Consider the following 27,077-nt stretch of genomic DNA (forward strand, 5'->3'; position numbering starts at 1 on the left):
TTTTTGGAAAAAGGAAGCTCTGTTGGACACAGATAATCACCTTTGGGAGCCTGGCTCTGAATAAGCACAGGCTGGAGAGCTGCTTGCACAGCCCGAGGTCCTGGTGGGCTGGGGCAGTCACATCCTTGCCACAGACATGGGACATAGAATCATAGGATGGTTTGGGTTGGAAGGGACCTTAAAGATCATCAAGTTCCAACCCACCTGCCATGGGCAGGGACACCTCCCACTAGACCAGGTTGCTCAAAGCCCCATCCAGTCTGGTCTTGAACACCTCCAGGGATGGGGCATCCACAGCTTCTCTGGGCAACCCGTTCCAGTGTCTCACCACCCTCACAGGAAAGAATTTCTTCCTGAGATCTCATCTAAATCTCCCCTCTTTCAGTTTAAAACTGTTCCCCCTCATCCTTTGGCTTCCCTTCCTCATCAAGAGTCCCTCCCCATCTCTCCTGTAGCCCCTTTAGGTACTGGAAGGGGCTCTAAGGTCTCCCTGGAGCCTTCTCTTCTCCAGGCCCCAACTCTCTCAGCCTGTCCTCACAGCAGAGGGGCTCCAGCCCTCTGACCATTTTTTTGTTTGTTAATTTTATTGAATTTCCTGAAGAGCTTAGAATCATAGAATCATCTGGGCCGGAAGGGACCTTCAAAGGTCATCTAGTCCGAGCAAGAGTGAAATGTGGAAAACGTGAAAAACTTTCCTGAATGTGCAGGACTATTTGTTGACTGCTCCTCTGGAAACACAGGCCCTGTAAGAGGGTTGCTTCGTCTCCTGAACCATGGTGCAGTCGCGTTAAGTAACTGCATGTTGGTCACTGAAATGCTTGCGTTGGGTTTTCCCCTCTGATGCGTCTGGGGAAGTTGCCTTCTGATGGTGCAAGTGGTTTCTGAGCAAGTGTTGAAAGAAAAAACCCCAAGGGGCTGTTGGCCGCACTTGACCTGCACTGGCAGAGCTCTCTGTGCCGCCCTCCCTCCCTGGTGAATCCTGAAATGTCCCAGAGAGGCCGGCCTGGGGATGGAAAGAGCAGGAGCCTCTGCACTATGTAGTGGTGGCATGTCTTCGCCGTGGTGTGTGGGGGTGACTGCCGCTACCAGTGACACTGAAAACCTCTCGCTGTTTCCTGTTTAACACCAAGCTTTTTCTTCTTCTTTTTTTTTTTTTTTGAGATGGGTAAAGCACAACCGCAGTTGATGCAATGAAAACTCAGCTACTCTACATGTTTTAACAACAGGAGAGGGGTTTGGTTTGTGAACTCGTGTGCCCAAACAATGACACACAAAAAAGTCTTTGTTCCCTGAAAGCCATTTGATACCTATTACAATGCATTTTTGGCCTACCTGGGCACCTTGCTGGTGTACACTGTGGAAAAGACTAATAGAATCATAGAATGGTTTGGGTTGGAAGGGACCTTAAAGATCATCCAGTTCCAACCCCCCTGCCATAGGCAGGGACACGTCCCACTAGACCACGTTGCTCAAAGCCCCATCCAGCCTGGCCTTGAACACCTCCCGGGATGGGGCAGCCACAGCTTCTCTGGGCAACCTGTTCCAGTGTCTCACCACCTTCACAGGAAAGAATTTCTTCCCGAGATCTCATCTAAATCTCCCCTCTTTCAGTTTAAAACTGTTCCCCCTCGTCCTATGGCTCCACTCCCTGATCAGGAGTCCCTCCCCATCTCTCCTGTAGCCCCTTTAGGTACTAGAAATAATAGACCTCCCCTTCTCCCACCACCCTTGAGAGAACCAGTGATCTTCTGCTTTTTAAGAAAGTGTTAAATTTCAGCACGATGACTGGCACAACCAATGTGCTGTACAGGTGGCCATCAGAAAATCACACCCGCATAGAGGTAGGGCTGATTTGGGGCACTCTGCTCAGCCTCAGCCTGGAGTCAGATGGATGCAAATTCCACGGAAAGACCTGGAGAGTGTTAGCAGATGTTCACGCTGTAGTGGCAGTTAAACTGGGGGTTACTGGGTAGCTGAACTGGAGTGACACAGTCTGGTGACTTCTCTCTAAACTTGCATTTTCTGCTGCTTGCTCTCCACCCTATTTCCTCTCCCCTCTCTCTCACCCTGTACAAATGCTAAATGGAAACTCTGCCAACCATTGCAGCTCACCCCCTCTTCCCGAGTGCTTCCCCAGTGCTGTCCCAACTGCTCTCACCGTCTTACCCACCGCATCTCATTGCCTCGTTCTGGGGATAAATCACTGTATCGAACACGTAAATAAAGGGCAATGAAGACAGAAGCAAAATCAGAGCCAGCAAGATCTAAGGCTGAGGGTTTTTTTGTGTTCTTTCCAGATCTTGATAAATCTGTAGTGTTCTCATCTGTGACTGGCAGGAGGAAACTTTCAATATACTCCTTTTTCCTAATGAAGTATTTATTTGGTTGTTACCTCTCCCCTACGTTGAACGAGGTGAATGGTGGGTACAATTTCACTTGCTTCAGCAAGTAGTGAGGTTGTGATTAAGGCTGCCGGAAGAGAAAGGAGAGATTGCTGATGTTTACCAGTCCTTCAGCCGTGCTCACATTTGGGAATGTGCTAAGAATAATTCCCTCATTCCGTTGCTTTTTTTCCTCTTCAGCTGCATTTCATTTTCCTATGTAAAGAAATAGACAGATCTGGCCTTTCTTTTTTAATAATGTTTTAGGACCAGGGTACAAAAAAGGTTAATGCATTAATTTTTAAGACAAGTGATAAATGTACTGCAATAAGCACATCCTACATACACAGAATATATTTCTCTATATAATATGAACACAGAGATATAAAATAAGTTATACTTGTCTTGGTTTTTCATCACAGTAGGAGCTCAGCTTATATAAAGTGACAACAGGAATTGGAACAACACGCTGCTCCAAAGCAACAACAAAACCCAAAGAGTGCGTGCGTGTGTGTGTGTTTGGGAAACGAAATAGGAAATAGAGGGATTTCTGCCAAAATCGGGTTTAAAAACAAAAATTTCATAGAGTGTGAAAGAGGGGGAGGGGGAAGGTCTCTTGGCTCAGGGTAGAGGTTCTGGAGGGGATCAAGTGTTACTGTGTGGTGAGGAGGAAGGTGGGTGAAGGCTGTCAGCATCTCGGCTCTATTTATTGGGGTACAGGGAGCAGAGCAAGCTCTGCCTGCTGCCCCGCTGTGTTCTCTGCTCTGGTGATGGACCTGATGGACCATCTACCCGATAGTGAGGGGTTCTTATCTTACAGTAAGAATGGAGCTTTTGCTGTGCAGCATGAGAGTAAACGTTACCACTTCATGGGGACGACGAACATCACCGTTGTTCAAAGAGAAAACACTATCCACTGGTTGTGAAATGTTTGGTGAGGCTGGGAGTGGTGTTCCTCCCTCCCAACCCACCTCATGTCTGCCTCTAGTGCCCCCTCCTTCCCTTTCCCTTAGTGGGGTGGTTCTCTTGGCCATGCCTGCAGAACAAATGTCCCTCAGGGACTGAATGGGAGGTAGAGGTGACTGGGAATTCTCAGTGGCTGTCCCACAGTGAACAATGAGGAACTCCAGCTGTCCGGTTCAGAGCTGTTCAGATTTTATTTTTATTTTTTTTCTTTAAGGACAGGGAAATGCTTGTAAAACTTGCATCTAATAGTGAACCAAGGTTCCTAAAATTCTTAACTCTGGGGCTTAGTATCTAGTATTTTAGTGTGGGCTTATATTAGAAGTGCTCTTTAATTTGGCCAGTAGCTTGGAGACCTTGTGGATTCCTTTTCACTATCAACATCTCGGTTCTCCTGAAGTTTGCGAGACCCATTAAACAGCAGAAGGTGCAGCCAAAGCTCAGGAGTGATGCTGGCAGTCAGCAGAACTCTATTAGTGCCTATTCCACTCTCAAGAAAAAAAAAATGCAGCCCACTTCAGTTTTTCTTCTATTCCTGCTTATCAGATTATGCTAGTCTCAACATCCTTTCTTTACCTTTATGTTTACAGACTACACATTAGAAAGCAGGGATATTACACTGGAAGAGTTAATTGCATGTTATCATGAAGAAGGATTGGACTTTTTTGTTCTGCTTTAGGTTTTTTTTTTTTCTTCATACAGCAAAATAGGTATAGATCCAAAGGTGATCTCACATCTAAAGGTATAACTTAAGTAAACATGTTTTTCTAGATCTTTTTCCCCCCCCTTCCCTTTCCCTGTCCCCTGCAAGCTTCCTTTCACTCTGTTATTTTCCTTTTGGATGGAGGGAGGAGATGGGAAGGGAGCTCATTTGGCAGCTCATGACCCTCCAACTTGACTTTAATGAGATGATTCGCCAAGGCAAACTCCTCATCATCCAGCATGCCATCTTTGTCAATGTCAGCCAGTTTCCATATCTTGCCCAGCACTGTGTTGGGCAGCTTAGACCTTACCATCTCCTTCTTTGCATTGGCACCAGTTATTTTACCATCGACAGGCGACAGCGTGTAGAAGATCTCATCATACATGGGCTTGTCCCTGGCCACTACCCACTCGGCGTCATCAATCCCTTCGCCAGCGCCTTCGCCGTAGCCATGGCCAAATGGACCATGCAGGGTGCCCTCGAAGGCTCCTCCCTTCACCATCTGGGTTGGCCGCTGCGACTCTTCCTGGCGTACGAGCACCATGAGCTGAGCGATGTCATTGGCCAGCATGTCTTCCACGGTCTCCAACAGCTTGCTTTTCAGAGGCTGGAACTTGCTAAAATCCTGGGCTTGCAACTGATCCTTAAAGTGGGACAACACAGCAAGAGGTGAGCGACATGGCTGTGCACAGTGCAGTACCAGTGTAGACTGGGGTGTCTGTCTGCTGTTTGGCTCAAAAAAACACTATTGTAGAGGAGTGGGGAGCTCAGCATTCCCTCTTCTGATAGCCCTGTTCCCCAGCATGCAACGGGGTCTACCTGGTTGGCCTTGCTCTTACTTAAAACCTCTTTAAACCCTACAGAAAACTACCTTCTCAACTTACAAATGGGGGCTGATGTGGTACAGAGAAGGGAAGTGGTTTACTCAAATGGCCATGTGCAAATAAGACTTCTCCTTTCCAAGCCACATAGAAGCAATCTCCCTGAAGACCAAATCGTTCAAGGCAAACTGGTTGTGCAGCTCTTGCTACATCCTCCAGCCAGTGCTCTGCATTCCCTCCCCCTCTGCAGGCTGGGAAGGAGATGCCACTCTGGCAAAAGACTATTTTGACATGCCTTTACAGCATGGTTCAGGTCCTGTAATTTTCACAGCTAAGCAAAAGTGCTTTCAGCCGGGCCTGCAGATAACTCTCTTCTAAAAACTGCAAAATGACCTACAGCTTTATCCTTCACCCTCTCCTTATTAAAACCACACTATTTGCTTCTACTGGACTGGTACAGTTATTTTTAAGCACTTAAACACATACATTAACAAGCAGGGAATGGGATCTTCTATTGGATACAGTCCATAGATCTCGCTCCCAAGAACTTACGGAAAATATACTTTAAAAAAAAAAAAAGCAGATGCTGTGTTTTCCATAGGGAGCTAGTAATGACTTCAACAGCTAGCAACTCAGAACAGGTTTCTGCTTGGACCAAAGCCACGCAGCAGTGTAGCTGTGTCCAGCATTGTTTGAATATACAATACAAGGCTCTGATCCAAGGTCCTCTGAAGTCTTTGACTTACATGAGCACCAGGTCAGGTCTTAGCTCTGCAGAACAGAAAACCTGCTTCTCTGCTTAAAATAGAAATGGGACTTTAAGCTTTCACAGCCTCCTTTCTCTCCTTCTAGAAACAGAGTGAAGTAGAAGGCCAAAAAAAATGAGTGGGGCATATGTAGGCTTTTCAGGATATAGCCTTCCTTCTATTATAAATTAGCAGTATTCTTAGGCCTAAAAAATCTGCAAATGCAACCTAGAATTAAAAATAAAGAAAACCAGAAGAAAAAACTTGCTGTAAAGTGCTACTCAAGCAAAGATTTGAGAAATGAGGGCAGCTGTAGCTTCACATGAGCTCTGCGTACAAAAAGTGTTCATGCCCAAATATAGCCTGCACATACTTCAAGGCCAATTTCAACATCACAACAGGCCTTTCCCACAAGCAACAACAACCAGTATCTGAGTGGCTTCTGTTGTATTCCTGGCGGCCACTCTCATGCTCTTTCCTTGGATGTTTGGTGCTCTGGCTAAAGATGTCACTGCTTACCTGCATCTTTCTCAGATTAGGGAAGTCTCCTGGTGAGATCTGATGCTCCCGCTCAATCCGGGCATAAATCTCTCCCAAGTTGTTAACGAGCTCTTTCTTTTTATTGTCTTTCCCAAACATCGAGGGCATTTCCTTCTTGAGGGAACTGATGATGTAGGCATGGACCTGAAGGGTGTTAAATGATACGTAATGAAGAAGATATGTGTTAAAGAGCACATTGGAATATTCTTCCCTGCAGAGAATATCTGTACCTAGGACTCAATCCCATCTTGTCCCACCCTGAAGAGCAAGCACAGCTCCTTAGCTTTCCTGTACCTACTGGTTATTGCTCCAGTGCCAAGTGCTGCTCAGCTGCGTGCTCTGGCTGTGCCAAGATAAGGTGAACACAGTCCTGGGCATTCTATGTGCTTCCTGGAGGGAGTGGTGTGGTTTTTCTGTGTTGTGGGCTTTTTTGGTTTTTATTTCCACCAGGCATGGCCTTCCAGGGAATAGTCTCTTTCCGGTCAAAACCAAACACTCAGGTTTGGGAGCTCTCTGGACTTTGTTTAATGCTTTAGTATGTATGCTAGTCCTTAACTTGTGTGACGTTCTGACTTTTTTTTTTTTTGAATGGTAGACCAAGTATTTTTTCCTTAGAAATGAAGACCCTTTCACAGAAAGCTTTTCAGTGATCTTTTGCTCTCTTTTCTCAACTGATATGGGATTATTTCCTGTGTTCTGAGAGGCTTCCTTCAGCTCATTTTAAATATTCAGAGAGATGGCAGGCTTATTTGCCATTCTTGTGAGTCGCCAAGTCCTCTGCATCCATTTAAGCCAGGCATCTCTTGGCTAAGAAAGTTTAAGACCTAGAGCTTACCAATTCCCTTGGTGTGCGATTCTAATTTACTGAATTGGTCCCAATTCTTGAGCTGCTACCACGGAGAGATTGCTTTCCAGATCTCTTTAGGTGCTACCTGCTTTGATCTGTGGCTGTCTTCCTCACCCTGGTCTGTCCTGATTGACGCACCAAGTAAAGGAGGTGCTTTCTTTCTTGGCTAATATGTTGGGCCTGAGTGAAATGGGATGGAAAAAGAGTAGGATCCACTAGCTCTGCAAGCTGAACTGGCCAAACCCACTTTCCCGTAGCCTGCATACTGCAGACAGTCCAAATTGAATGCTTGAGTTCTTCTATGCCAACACCTACCTTGGCTAGCCGTGCTCGCTTGATGAGATCATTCAGCTTCCTCAGGGCTGCGTTGCGGGGCAGGCTCTGGATATCCCTGAACAGGTCCTGCTCCTCTGCCTCAAACAACTTGCGGTTGTCGGGGATGAGCAAGGGATGGGACCAGAAGGAGCCAATGTAGACCCTGATGACCTCAGGAGTGTTGACAATCTTCCCCAGGGACCACATGAGGGCACCGTACACCCGCATCAGCTGTTGAGTCTCTATCTGGTCAGCCTTGTTGAGAACAACTCTCATCTTGTCCTCGTGGTTCTTCAGGGCCTTGATGACCTCAGAGAATTCATCAGAGATGTCCAGCTTGTGCGCATCAAAAAGGAGAATGATGCGGTCAACTCGCTCTGCAAACCACTCCAGTACAGCGGCGAAGTCGTAACCTGCAAGGGGTGGAGGAAAAGCAGAGAGACACACGCATGGGAGTAGAGAAACCTACTTCCTGTATCCATCTAGGGTAAGCCTGCAAAGAGGAAGCTCCCCCAGTAGATCAGGTAGCTTGACAAAGGAAACACAAAACATCATTCCTCGTCTGAAAGAAGGTGGAGATGAGGCACCGTCCTTCACACTGAAGTGCCCAAGATGCCCACAGTTAAGGATAGCTCTCACGTTCTCCATATTAAGAGATCACCCAAAGAAGTACTGAACTTGGGCTAGACTTCATTCAAATACATATCATGGGGAACTGCTGTATTCAAACAGCTACTGTCTTGCATGTGGCAAAAGGAGAGGTCTAGTTTCTGAGTTACTAGCCATCAGCATAGCCCACAAAGGCTCTAGAAAGCTGGATAATTGCAGTACTTGCACCTAGACTGGTTTGAGATGCATATCTCTACTGCTTAATAACTCTCAGGTCCTGTCTAGTTGTGTGAGACTAACTCTGTCCCATCTAATTCAAAACCCAGGATGTAAATAACCTGCCTTACCTGAGTAATCATCCTGTCACACCTGCTGCATGCGTACAAAGGAAATGATTTGTGTTTAAGTACTTGATGCTTAGAAGACAGCATTGCTGTGAACACCAGAGGTGACCTAAGCTACAAACAGTGGGTTCAAATGTCATGTGCCTCAGAACTAAGGATAATGGATGCACAGTGTTAGACTTGGGTCCATCCCTAGGCAATACAGGGCTTCATAAATAGTGTGCGTGGAGATGTTTTTAAAACAGCAGCAATGATGGCAACAAGGTGACCTCCTTTCCTAGCTCTGTGGTGTTTTTTCACCTTCCTTAAACCCTCACTGAGAGACTGGTGCTCTCCCTCTGCTCTGTCAGGCTCTGCTGTGTTGTGCAACATTTGGGGTTATCGGTGGTGCCAGAGTGCTGCATGCTGTCAGGAGAGATCAGGACTGAGCATGTGCTATTTGCATTCAGATCCTTTAACATACTATTTAAATCTTGGCTTTCATGAATAAATGTATGGTAATTAGTTCAGTGATTTCCTCCCTCCCCCCCCCCCCCCCCCCCGCCTTTTTTTCTTTCTGTCCTCTCTAAAACCTGGAGGGCAACCAGTGCATCCTAGTCTTTAGATCAGAACTACAGAAGGCAGGACTGCTGAGCACTGATCTTGATTTTTGCCACTGGCCTTTTCTTCCTTGTGACTAAGCAAACTGGGCTGAAATCCTGGCTCTCGAGTCAGGAGTAAAGCCCGTGTGAACTTTCCCTTCAGCTGGAGAAACTGGTATTAACTGTTTGCCACAGAGAACTTTTATACAACTGTGAAGTATTATTACTGGGCAGTGTTTTGCTTTGGTTAATTATAGTTTGCTCCTTATAAGAAAAGGCTGGGGGGCGAAGTACTGTTAGATGTGGAGGGTTTGCCCTGCTCTCTTCCATGGGATCTACAGAAATCGTAGATGGGAAGGACAGATGTCCCACCAGTGGCTTTCTGCTCACTCAAGACACCGGTCTGCCTCTAGCAGCAGAAAGTGATGCTGGGCCCTTGCTCCTTGCTCAGCTACATTTGATGCTGAGAACTTCAGAGAATTCAGAACTGGTATTATTTTTGTTGGAGACCTGCTGAGCATTCAATATATTGCATTGATATGTGTATATTGCCCAGTCCATGTGTCTGACCTCAGTAACAACCATGAGTCAGACCCTCTTACAATTGAAATAACCTTGGTCCTGTCTCCTTTCAGATGTTAACAGCTTTTTAACCTTACACGTTCTCGCTGTAGGGAGCTCACCTGCACGGGTCTAATTGCCTACCTGCTATAAAGCTATGTGTGCTGACTCCTTCCCACATTGCACTGGGAGGCACTGGCAGCAGGACAGTCAAACCCAGTACCTCATGTCACTTGGCCTGGGTTCAGGCTCTAAGCTGTCCCTCTGCAAGCAGATCGATGAAGTTGCAAATGGGAACACCTCCCTGCCTCTCCAAACTCTGCTAAACACGGCGTGCACCCCTGCACCTAATGTTCAGTTCTGCCTGGGCTGTATTGGAAGTCATCTAGCAGAGCTACACAGCTCACGTTTTCACCAGGGAAGCAATGAGTCAGGATGACTTTGGAGATGTTTGTGCATTTAATCTTGTCAAATCTCATTGACTGGGATGCCTTCTTGTCAAGCTGGCACATGTTTGAATTGCACCACGACTATTTCTTCCAGCATTTTTCTTGTGGGCATCAAGGGGGAAAACAGTCACGGTCTCTGGGGCACCTTGTAATGCTACAGTGATGTCCTGTCCCAGAGTGTAGGGATGGTGTCCCTCTGGTAGTAGAATCACAGCCACTGTTAGGCTCTCTGTTGTGTTAAGATGGGTTGGGACGAGGTGGAGAAAGTGTCTGCACCTGACACTGCCCACCTTTTAGTGATTCAGTGTAAGTGGGGACTAATTAACTGCTTTTTTTTTTTTTTTTTTTTAAAAAGTTATTGTAATTTTGGTATTAGCTGAGGACTTGTGAGACTGACTGTGAGACTTAGCCCTTTGATCTGCCTGGGTCTCAGGGTTTGTCCAAAAGTATCTGCAGTTCTTTAAACTACACTGCTGCTTTTAGGAATTTACCTCTTTCTTGCTGAATTTTAGTCACTAGGAGCTCCCTCCTTGTCCTTTTAAGGAAGGTATTATCCAGAGACTGAAATTTCACTAGATCACAGACCTCTATAGGGCAGAGTTTTATGGCTGTGTCCCTATTTGTCAACTGATAGAGTGGCTCTGTGTGTTTCAGGACAGCATCACGTGTCAAGCCTGGATCCACAGCAGCACTTAGGAGGGTATCTGCTGTGTGAGCCTCTTTCCTATTCACAACCAAAAATGTTGCCCTACCCAACAAGAAAAGGGAATTAATACCTGCACAGACCTTTTGTATGTTCCCAGCTGCTACAGTAACATAGTGTGTTTTGAATGTCCCTATGGACTTCATTAAATGTCTAGATTGATCAGCAGACCTTCCTTCCCAGCTTCTTTCCTTGTTCTGAGATACTCTCCTGGCAGCTGTCCTGCATATCTCTATTAAAGAGAAAACAAAGCCCTTGGGAAGTAGCATTTGGTAATGTTTCAGAGCAGTCACAACAGCATGGATTCATGTGCATCCTATGCTGGGATGAAAGCCCAATCCGCGTGTTCCTGTTGTATGTCCCACTTGGAATGTGTGAGACCTCTCTTGCTGGTGCCCAGCTAAGCAAGAAACATCTCTCTTTGTCTGCAGCTCTTAACAAGCACTGATCACATGCGCAGCCTCCTGTGTGGAGGTGTTTGGCCAGAAAACCAAGGTGTATGTGTATGTATTTTGTTCTTAAGTGACAGAATACTTTAGAGGACGAAAGAAAGGCAAATTATCCCAAGCGTTGTATTGTTGCTTAATGCATAGCATGACGTGAAAAGGGCAGGGGGGACAGACACTTTCTACTTGGAGTCACTAACTGTTGACTGTGTTGTCTCACACAGACAGCTGCCTAAAGAATTGCCACGCAGGTGATTCACAGGGTTAACTTTTTAGTTTTACTTTTAGTATATAAAAAAATTAGATAGCTACTAAAACATTTGGATAGCAGGGTGACTGGGTAAAACTCTAAGTACAAGCTATAAGTAAAGATGTTTAAAAGCAAGCTCTTAAATTTCTATTTTAATATATAGTTCAGGGCTTTCATTTTCAGAAGACTTTCCAACACCATAGAGAACTTGAGACATATTATCTGATTCCAGCCAGAGCTGGAAGTGCTCAACACCTGAAAACACACAAAACTCATTCTGTAACTAAATCTAAGCATTCTCTCTCTGTGTATCTATAATCTAAGCATTTCAATTCTCCTCCTGCCCCTTCTTTATTTCACAGATGCACAATTTCTTCTGGCATTTTATTACAGTGTGAGCTTAGACCAAGAGCTGATCTTGATCTACAGTCAAATTAGGAGTGTCCCCTTGCTCATTCCACTGCAAATGCGTTATGTCTTAGTGTTGTAGAGCGTTGCTAAGGCCTCTCTCAAAAGCAGCCAGTTTACTATCTCTGATTTGGCAGCGTTTCAGTGATGGGAGAAGCTATCCACATAAAGCACGGTTTTATTGTGAAGTTGCAGGACATTTGGGAAGCCATCTGCTTGCCCAAGCTGCATTATTGCAGGGATATTCAGACAGAAATGTAAAGGGGAGAATTTTCTGTTCAGTAATTCCTGGCTGTTTGTGGTTGCCCTTGCATTTCTGTTGAAAAATATGATGTGTATTTAAACATTCTCTAATATCACTGATGCAGCTTCTTTCACAACCTCCAGATTAGGCGAACATGAATAGCAAATGAATCCCAGCCACATGGTACTAGGGGGATAAGATGAACATGACAATAATTTTCTTCTATCAGATGTCTTTTCGTGGGACAGATTTCCTTCTGACACCATGAAAAGGACTCGACAGATTTAATACAAAGCTGACAAGTCAGCAGGGCTGTCAGTGGATTCAGCCTACAGAGGAAAAAATCATCATTTTGCAGACACCCTGCCACCTAGACTCTGTCAGGCAGACTGTTTTAATGACTACTTGCCTGTGTCCTACTGGAATACCTGGCAGCACGCATTTCACTAAGATCTGGCAGGATTATGCAATTATATTTCTGTCAAGTCACACCAAGCATGATATGGTCTTTATGCTGACTGTGGGAAGATGGATAATACCCGACCCAGCATAAAATCTGCCTGGCTGTAACGTTTTCAAGCCAATTCAAACCAGCAATGAATCTGCATGTATTGGTTCAGCATTTCTCACCATGTAGCTACACTGGTTGTTTTTTGTTTGGTTGGGTTTTTTTTTGGCTGGTAGTAAGCTTGCTACTGGACTTCCTATCTTGTGGAACTGTGGCTACAGCCCCTGTGGTGGTGGGCTTCAGGTGGGATGGAAGGGGCATAGTAAAATCAAGAAATGCTGGGGAAAAGACCCCAAGCTGCTGCTTTGCACCAGGTATCTCACAGCTTGCTTTAAACTACACTACTACTTCTAGGAATTTACCTCTTTCTTGCTGTCACTAGGAGCTCCCTTCTTGTCCTTTTAAAGCTGGTATTATCCAGAGACTGAAAATTCATAGATGACGGCTCTGTAAGGCAGAATTTTATGGCTGTGTCCCTATTTGTCAACTGATAGACCGGCTCGGTATGTCTGAGGACAGCATCAGAAGAAGATGGGATAGTTGGCATAGCAAACACTGACTACCTAGAGAGGGAGCAGCTCTTGCAGATGAAATGAGGGCCTGTTCCAGGGAGCTAATGACTTAATCTGAATTTTTAAGTTGAATAAGAGGGTTTGGAGGCTTAGTCTCACTAGTCACAGTGATGTCCTGCCTGAAAGCCCTTCAAAGTCCAGAGAAGAAGACTATATTATGGCAAAACAAGCAGGAAGGACAGAATGTGCCAGCAGGGGCAGGTGTCACCTGAGTGTGACAGATGGCTGTAAGTAAAGGAGAAGGAAGGTGACAAGACGGTCAGGGGAGGAAGGGAGGAGAAGTGACACATCCCTTTGAGGACACACAAATGAGTGGGAAGCAGGGTGGGTGGCTGTTGTGAGACCCAGGGAGAGATGGTGCAGGAAAAAGGGTGCTGGGGAAGAGTATGGGAGATGAAACAGCTTGGACTGGGTGGAAGAACAGTGATTTGGGCAAGTTTCTCGCAAGGGGAAGAGCTGGTGGTGCCAGCAAGGAGAGGACAGATGAAAAGCGAGGGACGAGTATTGGATAGACCTCACTGCTGCTCATCCTAAACCATCTTTGCAAAAAGCCACCATACTCCTCCCTGGAAGTGGCTGCCTTCCAAGGGGATATAAAGAGATTTCTGCAATGTGAATCTGTGGGTGTGCTGGGAATTAGATAGAAGCCCTTCAGGATGAAAAGACTTCTATGAATGTTACATGTCATAATTTCTACAGCAGGTCTCAGCTTGACAATCACTTCTGTCTTTGCCTATGCTTAAAGAAATAATCTGTCCTGAAGCAGGTGATTCACAGCACTAAGAGCTGTACCTTCCAGCCAGTCCTCTGCATTTCTTCCCCCTTGGTACCATAGAACTAACAGAAACATTACACATGTTTTGGAGATGTAAAGGTTTCCAAAGCAAACACAAAAGGACTCAATAAAGCACAGTAAATCTGTCTATGTCTTCAGCTAGGAAAGATGGGTTGGTGTCAGCTTTCTAATGCTAACATTTACATTAACCAGTCCCTGGAGTGGCAGACTGTGGTGTTTTTGCTTTCATGTTGTTTATTGCAAGGGTTTAAGGGTTGGAAAAAGACAGGGCTTTTGCTTTATGTCAGTGGGAGTTGAGTGAAACCTCACTAGACAGGTTTAAATCGGGTGGAGTAAAATTGAGGAGAGCACTGTCCAGAGCAAAGTTTCTTTAGGACAGCCTGTTTAGCTTCTACGTGTACGCAGCAGAACTTGTCCCCTCTGCCCTTTACACAATTATTATCTTTGGTTTTTTGTGACAGATGGACTGAGCGTTTCCTGGTACTTTGGCCAATCCTCAAAACAGTTCCCAGCCAGATTTTGAGACCTCAGAAGGCGTCTGAATATAGGTCAAGTTTTCCAGAGAGGTCAATGCAGAGCGGTACTGATGCATAGCTCGAATTCCAAGGAAGTTTTTTTTTTTTACTATGGTTTCTAAACACAAACTGAGTTCTCCCAGTACAAATAGTTTAAATCTGGGGATGAATCATGTTTGAAAACGTGGCCTGAAATGGCCATCAGTAACTGACAGCTGCTCCTGGTGACCAGGAAACACAGTCCTTCTCCATTGTTACTCAGGATGCTGAAAGAATACATGATGGGCATAAATAATGCAAACTGAGATACCGATGTGCATGACTATCTTTCCTTGATGAAATAGATACGATATTTCTTAAGTGCACAGTAGACAATAAAATGGATGAATTGAACAGTTGATCTAAAAATCAGACCTGTTAGATCAACTGTTCAAAATCAGACAAAAAAAAAAAAAGGACAGCCCTTTCTATCTGTGCAACTATTTAATCTCGGTTCTTTTGTGTTATTTTTTTTCTCTTCCAGTTCTGGAAATGCAAAACATAACAGTATTTCCAACCCAAATCATGAGGACAGCATCTCTCCCCTCTGTTCTCCTCACCCTGAACAAAATCATGGTTTGGTCTTCCCCAAACTCAAATATAATCTTGAGTTTTTGTTTGCATCCTGCTTTTCAGGTCAGAAGAGTTAGGCTTGCAGCTTCACAAATTTCTATGAATAAAAAAGGCCAGAACTGTGCAGATTTCATGCTCATTTTTTGTGTTGCTCTTAGAGGAAGTGAAGAACTGTGTGACTGCAGGAACCGAGCCTTTCAGTGGAACAGTACGTGTTTGTGAGACTGATAAAATCAGGCAAGTTGGCAGAGTGGCTACTGCACTGCAGTAATGGAGGTGAACTGGAAAGTCAAAACCAGCCAGTGCGCTTTCACCCTCTTAGGCGAAGCGAAATACAAAATATAAGCAAACATCACCAGTGGGGAGTATTATAGCAAATATTTGAAATGCTTTCCTTTTAGAGGCTTTCAGGGTGGATGCTTTCAGTTGTGTATCGTGCTGTTGCTAGCACACGTGACAAAACTCTTTGGGGAAAAAAAAATATTTTCTTGTTGCCAATGTCCCCTAAACAACACTGCATGAAGTGGAAGAACATTAATTCCCTTGGTGTTTGCCCTTCCCTTCCAAGCCCTTCCTATCTCAGACACAGTCTGTTTGAGAGCCCTGCACTGCCTAAGACTGTCGTCCATTCACATTTTTCTTCTCGCTGTCAGGCTGGTAAGGCTGCTTAGGTCAGGGCAGACTGATGGTTAGCAGAGTGTGGAAGGCTCAGGCCCCCAGGGATGGCACTGCTACTGAAGAGCATGAGCTGCTGTTACCAGGTGGCTCAAATAGCATGGCAGACTGCTCAAGATGATGAATTATGAGGAAGTCCTAACTCCTGCCCTGGCTCAGCTCTACTGCATGACCTGACCTGTGGGTCCTCCCCTTTGTCCTCATTTATTTCAGTACAGTCGTGCCTTTCTCATCTTCCCTCCCAGAAGGATGGCCTGAGCTCATTATGTGACACCAGAACAGTGTTTTGCAAATGGATAGCATCCATATTATTATTGAATTGCCAAAGCAGTCAAAACTTTTGCTGCTTTGGTACAAATACTTTCCCTTTGGGCACCTCTGCAGCCTGCTGTTGCCTCATGCTCAGTTCAAAACAGGAGAAAAAATACAGAGTGAGGGAGAAGGCAGTGCAATGACTAGTTGTTTACGTGTGGACAAAGATACATGCCCCAGTATGTGAAAAAGATCAGAAGAGAAATGGCTGATCTCTAGGGAAGAAGGATAATACAGAAACAGTGAAGGGCAGGATGCTTTGGACCTTGGATCCCTACGGGTCTAGCGACCACACCAATGACACCATGGATGCCTACCACAAAGAAGCAGATGAGTCACAGGAGCTCAGTAAGACAAATCACTGCAGGCAGCTGGAAAGCTGCCTGGCGGAAAAGGACCTGGGGACGTTAGTCAACAGCCGGCTGCATATGAGCCAGCAGTGTGCCCAGGTGGCCAAGATGGCCAGCAGCATCCTGGCCTGTACCAGGAACAGTGTGGCCAGAAGGACAAGGAAAGTGATGGTCCCCCCGTACTCGGCACTGGTGAGGCCCCACCTTGAGCGCTGTGTCCAGTTTTGGGACCCTCATGACAAGAAAGACATTGAGGTGCTGGAGTGTGTCCAAAGAAGGGCAACGGAGCTGGTGAGGGGGCTGGAGAACAAGTCTTACGAGGAGAGGCTTAGGGAGCTGAGGTTGTTCATCCTGGAGAAAAGGAGGTTCAGGGGAGACCTTATGGCTGTCTACAACTACCTGGAAGGAAGCTGTAGAGAGGTGGGGGCTGGTCTCTTCTCCCAAGCCACAGGCAATAGGACAAGAGGAAATGGCCTCAAGTTGCACCAGGGGAGGTTTAGACTGGGTATTAGGAAAAATTTTTACACTGAAAGGGTTATTAAGCATTGGAATGGGCTGCCCAAGGGAAGTGGTTGAGTCACCATCCCTGGAGGTATTTAAAAGACAGGTAGACATGATGGTTTTTGTCACTGTTAGGTTGACGGCTGGACTCGATCTGAAAGGTGCCTTCCAACCTGGACAATTCTATGATTTTATGATTCTTACCAGAGCCTGAGAGCAGCAGCAGCTGTGTCAGCACTGGTGATCTCATTGCATGCCAAGAGGATGTGGACTTCAGCTATGACAGACTGCATCACCCTCAACTGCTTGATAGGCCTATACCTGCAGGTCTGCTCCTGGGGAACTTCATGGGCTGCTTTGTTGTGGGGGAAGGTGGCTCTTATGATTGTGTAGCGGTGTCCTGGAGGAGAACCAGCACAGAGCTCTGTTTCAGCAAGTTCACTGATGATACCAAACTGGGAGGGCTGGCTGACACTCCAGAGGGCTGTGCTGCCATCCAGCACGACCTGGACAGGCTGGAGAACTGGGCAGAGAGGAACCTAATGAGGTTCAACAAGGGCAAGTGTAGGGTCCTGCACCTGGGAAGGAAGAATACCAGGCACCAATATAGGTTAGGGGTGGACCGCTGGAAAGCACTTCTGAGGAGAAGGATCTGGGGCTCCTGGTGGATAGTAAACTATCCATGAGCCAAGCACTGTGCCCTTGTTGCCAAGAGGGCCAATGGGATCCTGGGCTGCGTAGGGAAGAGTGTGGCCAGTAGGTCGAGGGAGGTCATTCTCCCCCTCTACTCTGCACTGGTGAGGCCACAACTGGAATACTGCGTCCAGTTCTGGGCTCCCCAGTTCAAGAGAGATAGGGAACTACTGGAGAGAGTCCAGCGTAGGGCACCTAAGATGATTCAGGGATTGGAACATGTCCCTTATGAGGAAAGGCTGAGAGAGCTGGGGCTCTTTAGCCTGGAGAAGAGAAGGCTGAGGGGAGACCTTATCAATGCTTATAAGTATCTAAAGGGTGGGTTGAAGGAGGAGGGAGCCAGACTCTTTTCAGTTGTTCCCAGTGACAGGATGAGGGGCAACGGGCACAAGCTGGAACATAGGAAGTTCCACCCAAATATAAGAAAAAACTTCTTTATGGTGAGGGTGACAGAGCACTGGAACAGGCTGCCCAGGGAGGCCGTGGAGTCCCCTTCTCTGGAGATTTTCAAGACCTGCCTTGATGCAGTCCTGAGTAATGTGCTCTAGGCAATCCTGCTTTAGCAGGGAAGTTGGACTAGATGATCTCTAGAGGTCCCTTCCAACTCTGCCAATTCCGTGATTCTGTGATTCTCAGGATTATACAGAATTCCTTGGAGGAAAGCTTGTCAGCCGTTTGCAAAGCCCTGCTGCTGGCACTAACACTGGTGCTTCTGCACACTCCCTGTCTACTGGGGAAGGGATTACGTTATCTGTCGTTAGCCTTTCCCACAGCAATGAGGCAGTGAATTTAATTCAGAGTTGAGTTCAGACAGATGAAAAGTTTCAGAACCCGGTCTTGGCCCCTGAATCATTCCTTTAAACACAGTTTCCTCACTCCTACTCCTTCAAACATTGATGCAATAACAGGAAAAGCTATTGCCTTAAAATTCAGGGGTATAAGGTGGCCCTGATGGATTGCTAAGCTTTGATACCATCGTATTCTGCTAAACTGGCACTATATAGATTAGCTAATGCTCTTGACGCCTAATGGGAAAGGGAGAGACTTATGATGTTCCCAGTGAGAGGAATTTTCTATTTTTAGAAACGCTGCTGGTTCTCATGGGATGGGCAGGCTGGGAAAGCCTGCCACATCTTTTGCATCTTTACTTTTTCCCCTCATATTTATGACAGAAAGCTGTTTTACTGCTTACACTCCCTTCCCTGACCTTGCATCACAAATAAATCCAGTCTGAGGGTCTTAAAATCTACTACTAGCAAACAACAGGAGTAAGAAGAACTCCCTCGTTCCCCAGCAGTTAAGAAACTTCTAAGTGTCTCTTGGGAAACCTCAGTAAGGCTCCCTCAGGTCTTGTTTCATTCCCAACTGGACTCTGAGCAGGCTGAGAAGGTATAAAAGGGCAGGAGCACTTGTTGCAACAGCAGTTTTTAGCACTGTCTTGTTTTCTGCCTAGAAAGCACATTATTGCTCTACCTGCCTCCAAAACCAACTTGTAAGCCTGGTGGCAAAGGTGCCAGCCTCACTGCTTTTTCCTATTTTTCTTCCATGGAAGCAAGGAAGCGAGCACTCCCTTTCAAACACCAGCTTCCCTGAGATCAAAGCCAAAGCCTGGCAGAAGCTCTTCCTAAACATACGCACCTCAGCACTCTTTTGACTCTTTTTGCTGCCTGGGCTGGATCCCCTGCAGAAACTGCTGGAGTTCTGCCAGCCTCAACAAAGCTATGTTCATTTAAACCAGATGAGGATCTTGTCCCTGTAGCTATTGAAAGGCCATCCGATGTGGCACACGTGAGCAGTGTCGGGCTATCCTGGAGAGAAATGGTTACGTAGAGAGATCCCACCTACCCTGTACTTTTTAACTTGGGATTAAGTCAGTTGACAGCCAAGTTGTGACAGCCCCCTTGTCTGGCTGGAGATGTAGCAGAGCAAGTTCCTGGGATGTTAGGAGATGAGCAGGAAGTGGCTGTGCTCCATCTAGAGTTCTCACCTCCTGGCAAAAGGGTGGAGTGACCGTGCATGTAGTCACAGGGCCAATGCACAAGCACTTAATGGCACTAAGGGCAGAGAAGTTGTCCAGGAAGAACTTTCCCCACATGCTGACACAGGGCTCCAGTCCTACCAATAGGTCCAGCATGCAAAAGCTTACAGAATTGGGACCCCCCCCATTCCCCAAGATGTTCCCAGCTGTTTGGAGAGGCATTACTGGCTCAGATTGAAGTGCACCACTGACTTTCCCAACAGCACACAGCTGTGTGTTGGCATGTTCTGGCACTGCTGGCATTTACTGGAGTAGCTGCAAGAACGGGACACCAAGGCCCACTGGGAGGCTGGTAGAGAAATTTTGCAAAAGAAGCAGCAAGAAGTGCCAGTAGATTTTGCAGGAGGGTATTTTTAGTACTGGAAATAGCTGGAAAATAGGAACAATCTTGCAACATATGTCAGGATTTGAACTGGTGAGGAGACTGGGAAAGGGGGCTATGGAAACTTTTGGGGGAACTTGAAATGGGTCCATTTTGACTCAGATACAATGGTGTTTCTTTTTTTTTTTTTTTTTTTCCTTCAAGAACAAAAATATTTCCTCCTACTAGGAAAGTTTTCTTCACAATGATAGTTCCACAAGAGAATTGGTTGCTTTCAGTGGCATTTTCTGACTGAAAAATATTTACACCATGTGATATAAACTTTTGTTAATGTCCACTTTTAAACACTTTCTGCTGAAGGGAGGAACGTTTGCACAGCATGGTTTTCAACCTTCTGATGAAGGTCTGCACACCTTGCTACCTTTTGTAGACTGCCTAGAAGGAATTTATGATCCCATACCAGTGCAGAGACCCATGTTGGAAAAGCTTAATGTGAATTTTCAACTAACTCTAGTGGTTCTTTATAGGTTTATTGAAAGGTCTTTAGCTAATGTCCCTGTGGTGGAAGATGCCAGTAAAACAAACAAGATCTGGCTCTGTGCAAGGCGGCTGCAGAATTAAAAGAGAAAAGGAAGTCTCCATGAATAATTTCAATGCAAAGGATCCATTTAGTGTCCTCAGGATTTCCAGGTGCTCCACCGCAATGAGGAACGTGGTGCCAATGGTTCTTAAATCCAATCCAGCGCTGTGCTAGATTTAGGAAGCCTGGACAGTGCAAGAACCCTGCTAGGTCAACTGGAAAGAAACCAGGTTGATTACCATAGGAGCCTTGCCTGTGGCTCATCAATAAGTCACTGAAAGCAAGTGTTTTCTGCAAAGCAGATAGGTATTCATTGACTCTGATGGAAATCTGTTCCACTGGGAAATACTGGACTGTGACACAGGTACTGCTGACTTTGTCAGCAACCTCCCCTGAAAAGCATTTAAATTCTCTATACCAGATTACCAACGTCCCTTTGGACTTGATTTGCAAAGTCATGCTGTATCTCTGAGAGGCTCCTACTAGCATTTCTGTATACACCTTGTACAGCTTAAGGTGAAACTCATATAAAACCCTTTTGGTTTTCACTACTGTCCTTTGGAAGACTTACCTCTGCTAATTCTCTGCTTTTCTCCAGAAAGGATTCCTGGCGTATCAATGACGCTGATGCTCTCTAACACCGGATTAGGTAGCTGGGCACAAACAAACCTGTGTGAAAATAAACGTGTTTAAAACAAAAGCAAAAGGTAGTTATGATGCACTGAACTTGGGACAAGCCAAGGTCTGATCTCACTTACAAGTTGTTAGTTGAAGTTTGGAGCTACTCTTGATTTAAAGAAATGAGAAAGAGCTTGATTCTGACTTCTATTTTGCTGCTTCTGGAAAATGGGTCTCAGACATAACCTATGACAAGTTCTTTTTATGTTGCCCCCAATTTGTGAATTATTAATGAAAATGTGGAAATTTGAGTTTTTCACTTGACGTTTAGATTTTAGCAAGAAGTGGTATTTGTTTTTCTTCACTCAAGTGTTCCCTTGCAGAGTCCTCAACTCAAGTGAAGTAACTTGTTAAAAAAACCCATAGGATTTTTATTCTCTTTTAAATCTGGTCTTAGACAGGAAGTGTGGTATTCTTGCATCATAGGCAGCATGAGATCTTAATAGGCTGCTTAGTCTATCCTCCTGCCTCAAGGCAGGACTGATCAGATGTTTGTCTAAAGTGTGCTTCAAATCCATAACAATGCAGACTCACCAACATTTGCTGGGAGTCTACTCCATTACTTAATTATCCTTACAGCAAAAGCTCTTTTTTTTAACGTCTAATCTAAATCTCCCATGCTATAGTGCCTGTCAGTCTCAAACACAGTAGATGTGGAAAATGATTTATTTTTCCCTTCTTGTCGCTATGTATGCTGTTGTCATCCTGTCTCCCCCCAAGTCTATCCTCTAAAGTAAACAGTGTGAGGTTTTTTTCCCCCCATCTCTTTCAGTTCTCTCCAGCTGCCTTTCCAGCTCACTTCTAAATCCCTGAAGACCCTTGCAGCTTTCCTTTGGGTCCTTTCAAGCTGCTCCACATATTTCTTCAGGCATGACGTGGTACTCCAGCTGTGACCTTGCCATTGGTGAACGGAGTGGATGGAATGCTCCTTATCTCTCACATATGACAGGTCGTGTTTACATATCTCAGTAAGATGTTTGCTTTTTTAACAGCTTTTTTTATGACACTGTTGACTTACATTCAGTTTCCAATTCACTCCTCCCCCCTCTGCAGCTCCAATTCTGTGTAATTGTTCTTTAGCTGGTTGTTCCCCATCTTGTATCTATGCAAATCACTGCCTAAGAAGAGTAACTTGTGTTTGTTCTTAGTGGGTTGTAGCTCATCTATTTCAGTTGCTGGTAACAGCGAAGGACAGTAAAACCCCATCTTCTTACGTGGCTCTCAGTAGCATTTCATGGATAGCCTTTTTGTGATGACATTTCAGGCAGCTATAAATACGTGTGTGTGTATGTACATATGCATATTAATAGGGTGGTGTGACATCCAGGCATAAAAAAAAATATGTTACTGTGGGAGGAAGCAGAACCACATAAAGGATGGGGGTTGGTGCAAGGGCCAGTACGTGCAGTCAAGGCAGAGAGAGCCTTGCAGGGCTCTGATGAGTGGCTGGTTCTGCTGAAGTCCCTGCAGCTATGAACTCCTCCAGGCTATGTGGCAACTTCACCCCAATTTTTCTATTTATGTGACTCCAAGAAGGCTCTGACAAGAGTGAATCCTCATGGGTTAGATGAGTGCCTTCTCTCCTAAGCTGTCAGCTATTTCAGACCACGTATTACAGCCTCTCTCTGACATCCACAGTTTGGCAGGTGGCAACAGGGAGCATTTCTGAATGTCTAACACCTCATGTAGAAGAGGGGGGGCTGGCTTGATTCTCCTGTTGAGTTCCAGGCACAGCAGCAGAGAACAAAAGGCTCAGGAGGTCATGTTATTCCCCTGACCTGCCAGCCCAGGTTTCCTCTCCATTGTAACAGCTCTAAATGTTCCTTGTGGTATAATACTAAATGGCTCAGGCAAGGGGATTTTCCACCAGTTTCTCTGGGGAGCTGTCTCCACAGGAGACTTCAGATATAAGGTCAGAGGCCAGTGTGAGTGAGTTGGTGAGGTTGTTAAGGCTGCTGCCTTCCTGCTGTCCCAGCAGAACCTCAGGGAACATGACCTAATTCTCTCCAGGGCCATACGAAGGGAAGAGTATGGTGCCAGACTAGACTTTCACTACCTTTACAGGTAGAGCATGGGGGTGAAGGAGGAATCTGTTATCCATGATGTCTCCTGCTGTTGACAACACAAAAGCAGGACTGACTCCACCTTACTTTCCCAAGACATATTTTGGGGGTGGGAGCAATCTTGCAACCAAGCCAATGAGATATGAAAGTAATGGCTGAGATTCCTGATTTTGCTCCAGGCCCTTGGTGCCAAACAAGTCCTTGTGATAATGAGGTGCAACCTGTAATCTCTCTGCTGGGATCCCTCCAGAGCTGGGGTACTGCCAGCAGAGTTGGAGGGAAGAAAACAAGCCTTTCTCTCAGGTTCTCAGGAACCAGCTGGGACAAGAAGAGGAGGACAAGAGAGAGGGTGAGAGCATGGTACTGCAGACCTACCATCCCTTCAGCCCTGGGAGGCTTGTCAGCCTTATCTCTGCCCTTAGCCAGGAAGGTATGGGCAAGCACTCTGTCTCCTGGGAATGAAGGGAGGGAGGAGATAGGCTCTGAGCAGCACAATTAGCCGCTGTCTCTCAGCCAAATCCTGACTGTACCACTCTTCCCCTGCTTCCTGGAAGGCAGCAGATCACAGTCTCTGCCGGGAAGGGAGTACCAGCTGAGGCTGGATGTTCACTCCTCCTGTTCCTCCACTTTAGCTTCCCTGGAGCAGCAGGCTCTGCACCCCACAAGACACAGTTCCGTGGGCTGCCACCTCTCAGCCGAGACCACCATGGTCTGTGCGAATGCTACTGCCTTGGGCTGCTCTGCTCCTCTCCACTGGTGCCCATAGCCAGTCGTTATCTTTAAACCACCCAGGGTAAAGATACTCTTATCTTGGCTTAGAGGGGTTGCTCCTGGAGATTACCTCCCTTCTTTAAATTTCCTGCTTACAGCCTCCTAGCTGAGGCTAGTGCCTTAGTAAACACAAAACAGCGGCAAGGTATGTGCAAGGCAGAGATGGCTCTGCACTGTCTCTTGCCAAAAGCCAGGCCCACAACAGCGGTAAGCATGGGTGGCTTGATCCAGTCCAGTGGGTGCACCCTGACTTACATCTGCTAAATTTCTGGCCCTCTGAGTCAATTCTTGCATGTGCTTAATTTCCTAATTAGTTGGGTATTACCATCTGCGTTTTCAGCACTGTGATGCTCAAAATGCTGAGCTAGTCCCCCTTAGCTTGTCTTCCTCTTCCAATCTAGAAATCATTTACACCCTCTTTTTTTTTTTTTTTTAGCTGTCAGCAGAAAAAGGGTTATTTAGCTGTTGTGGATACTCCTTGCACTGCTAGTAGAGCTGCACTACTGCTGCATCACTGCTGTGCCTCTCTGTTCTGCTATCCTTACAGGCACATACATGACTCCTTCCTCAGAGGAGAAGGAAGAGTAGCAGGAGAGTAACAAGAACACAGCATGATACAGTGAACTAGGCTAATGGATGCAGAGATCCCTTGCTGTATTAGGAGCAAACTGCATTCAGGACGCATCTATCAGTCCGGTTCAGGAGTGTTTGCTTTTTTGCCCTCCTTTTTTACCATGCACCCGGTACGACTGGAATGGCTTTGCCTCCTTACTCCTGACATTCCTTCTCCTCTGCGGTGAATTGTCTGCCAGCTGTGGCTGTTCTTGACTATCAGCAGAGATGCTCTGGATGATGGTCTCTTCATTTACTATCTCTGTACTCCAGGCAAGAGGCCTGTTATTTTCTTAGGGCAAACCACCTTCCTCCCTTGGTGTAGGGAGCTGGCAGTCACCTGACCTAACTATTGGCCAAGCGCAGATGTTCTGCGCCCTACAAAATACTGAAAACATCTCAAAGTCTCTCTGGTGCCGGACGATGTTGATGTATTTGAATGATGAGCCTGTGTAGTGATCAGGTATCGCTTCCTGAGGCACTGTGAGCTTCACCACATAGTAGTGACCCACAGCGAGGTCCCTCTTCTCTGTAGGTCCCTTCCCTGTTTCATTGCAGCCTCTGCTGTGCTCTCTGGATAGACACTCTCTAAGCTGGGAAGTTGAAGAGGGAGCCAAAGCCCAGCTTTCCTGGTTGTTTGGCCGAGCAGCTGCCATGTTTCCAATGTCTCCCACACTGCGTTAGCAGGGAAGGCGCCAATGACGGGCGTAGTCGGACAGTTTGTTCCCATCTGCCTGCTGTAACACAGTTTGTGCTCATCTAGGATATGGGTGTGTGCTACTAGCTTCCTGCAAGGCCTAGATCCAAAATTCAGTAGGGCTGGCCTAGGTCTAGGGGATGGAAAAGTGTTGCTGGCCAAGTGACATTCCTTATGTCACAGAGCCACTGTCCAAACCCCCTAGTACTTTTTTTTACAGGACATTAGAGACACATTAGAGCTGTCACCAGTTTGCATCTGAGGTTGTATGTGGAAGGGATCAGAATGGAGAGAGCCTGGTTTTGTTACAAGGGGGACGTTCAAGCAACATTTAAAAATGCAAGAAAGCAAAGACGTGCACATTGTGCCAGTTCTACTTCTTTACTGACTTCAGTGGGTATGTCTGGTTGGACTATTTAATTTCAAGGAACTGAACTGATGGCAGAACAGGAGCAGCTAGGGATATAAAAGCAAGGGAGAGCAAAGTGTAATAAAGAGATTTACCTCTAGACTCCTACAGGATGAGTTTGACAGGCTGTACTTTGTTTTCTGTTTTGTTTGTTCAAGTAAAATGAAGGTTTGTCTCATGTTTAACTGATGTGCACCCGGTATGACTGGAATGGCTTTGCATCAGCCATGTGGATGGGGGGGAAAAAAAAGGAAGAATAGTATAATGCCTTATCACTTTAAATTGCTAGCTATACTGCTCATTAGGTTCTAGCTTTACTCTCCAGAGCAACTAAGTTCTTGAGTACTGACCTGTTCAAAAAGGCATTGCCAAAGGCGTTGAGTTTCCTGAACGGTTTTTTGGGATCCACCACCAATGCGTTTCCAGGAACGATTCCTTCCACATCTCCTTGCATAACTGCTATAAAGGAGTCAGTTGTAGGCTCTGGTCCAATCCTCATCCCTGGGAAATCCTGCTCCAGCAGGTACCTGTAGGCAAAAAACAGGGTGTGGGCATGAGGCATGAGCTGTCTAAGTCCGAAATGAGTTGTACTGAAGATTGCAGTGTAATTATGAAGCTCAAGAGTATGGATCCTTCTGAAACTATTTTTAGCACTGTCACTGGATCACTTAATAAATGTCATGGTAGCTTTTCTACTCAGGATCTCCACATTTAAAGCTTTCTTATTTCAGGTGGATTAAGAATTTGAGAAGATTACAGCCGCTGGTAAGAGATTTTCACCATGTTTGATCATTTTGTGTATTTTAATCCTCAAGACGTTTGGAACAGACTTAGCACAGCAAAGTAAAAACAGCAGTTCACTGCAATTACAGAGTTAATCCCAAAACCTTACTGGCCTTGGTGCCAATATCAATTACTTCACTGCTGCTCATTTCAGCAGACTCATCCAACTAATGTGCTTAGCCCCCAGTCCAAATCAGTCGCTCAAATGCCAGCTTCTCCTGTACTTGACTGTTGAAGCCTCAAGTCTCCCTTCTTGTGTGCTTCTGCAATGCAGCTACGGGTCTGCATTACAAACTGCTCAGGCATATTGAGCACTAAGCATGTGTGTGGCAGAGTATATCCCAGTATTTGCTATCAAGCTAAATAGCACAGTAAGCACAACATCCCTTATTATTTCCTAAGCCTCTGGCAGCCTCTCTGAAGGTAACGTTTGGCAAATCTCAGAGAAAGATAGTCACCCATGGGGCTGAATTAGGACCCTGGCAGCACATCCTGACTTAACCCTGCCAAATTCAGGGTAGGTCAATGGTGTGCATGAGACAGTTCCTCATGATGGAGCCAAATGCCATCACTAGGGTCAGGTCTGTGTTTGTGGGTGCAGCAAACATCCCACCTGCTGATCCTGTGCTGAAAACTAAGACCATTATGTCCATGTGGCTTGCAAATAGGAGCTAGAACC

The 27,077-nt window shown here is 45.9% G+C and overlaps 1 protein-coding gene across 1 annotated transcript in view; it reads right to left on the reverse strand.

Moving 5' to 3' along the window:
* Nucleotides 1-2,621: 2,621 nt before the first annotated feature.
* The window catches only part of EHD3 (EH domain containing 3), a 30,838-nt gene continuing 6,382 nt past the window's right edge, over nt 2,622-27,077 (reverse strand). The window contains exons 2-6 of the mRNA XM_074163503.1: nt 25,966-26,142; nt 20,957-21,054; nt 7,317-7,729; nt 6,134-6,298; nt 2,622-4,690 (exon numbers count right to left, since the gene is read on the reverse strand). Coding sequence (XP_074019604.1) covers nt 4,163-4,690; nt 6,134-6,298; nt 7,317-7,729; nt 20,957-21,054; nt 25,966-26,142 — 1,381 coding nt within the window. The 3' untranslated portion in view covers nt 2,622-4,162. The remainder of the gene's footprint in view (nt 4,691-6,133; nt 6,299-7,316; nt 7,730-20,956; nt 21,055-25,965; nt 26,143-27,077) is intronic.

Source organism: Numenius arquata, chromosome 2, assembly GCF_964106895.1.
Source record: "Numenius arquata chromosome 2, bNumArq3.hap1.1, whole genome shotgun sequence".
Lineage (NCBI taxonomy): Eukaryota > Metazoa > Chordata > Aves > Charadriiformes > Scolopacidae > Numenius > Numenius arquata.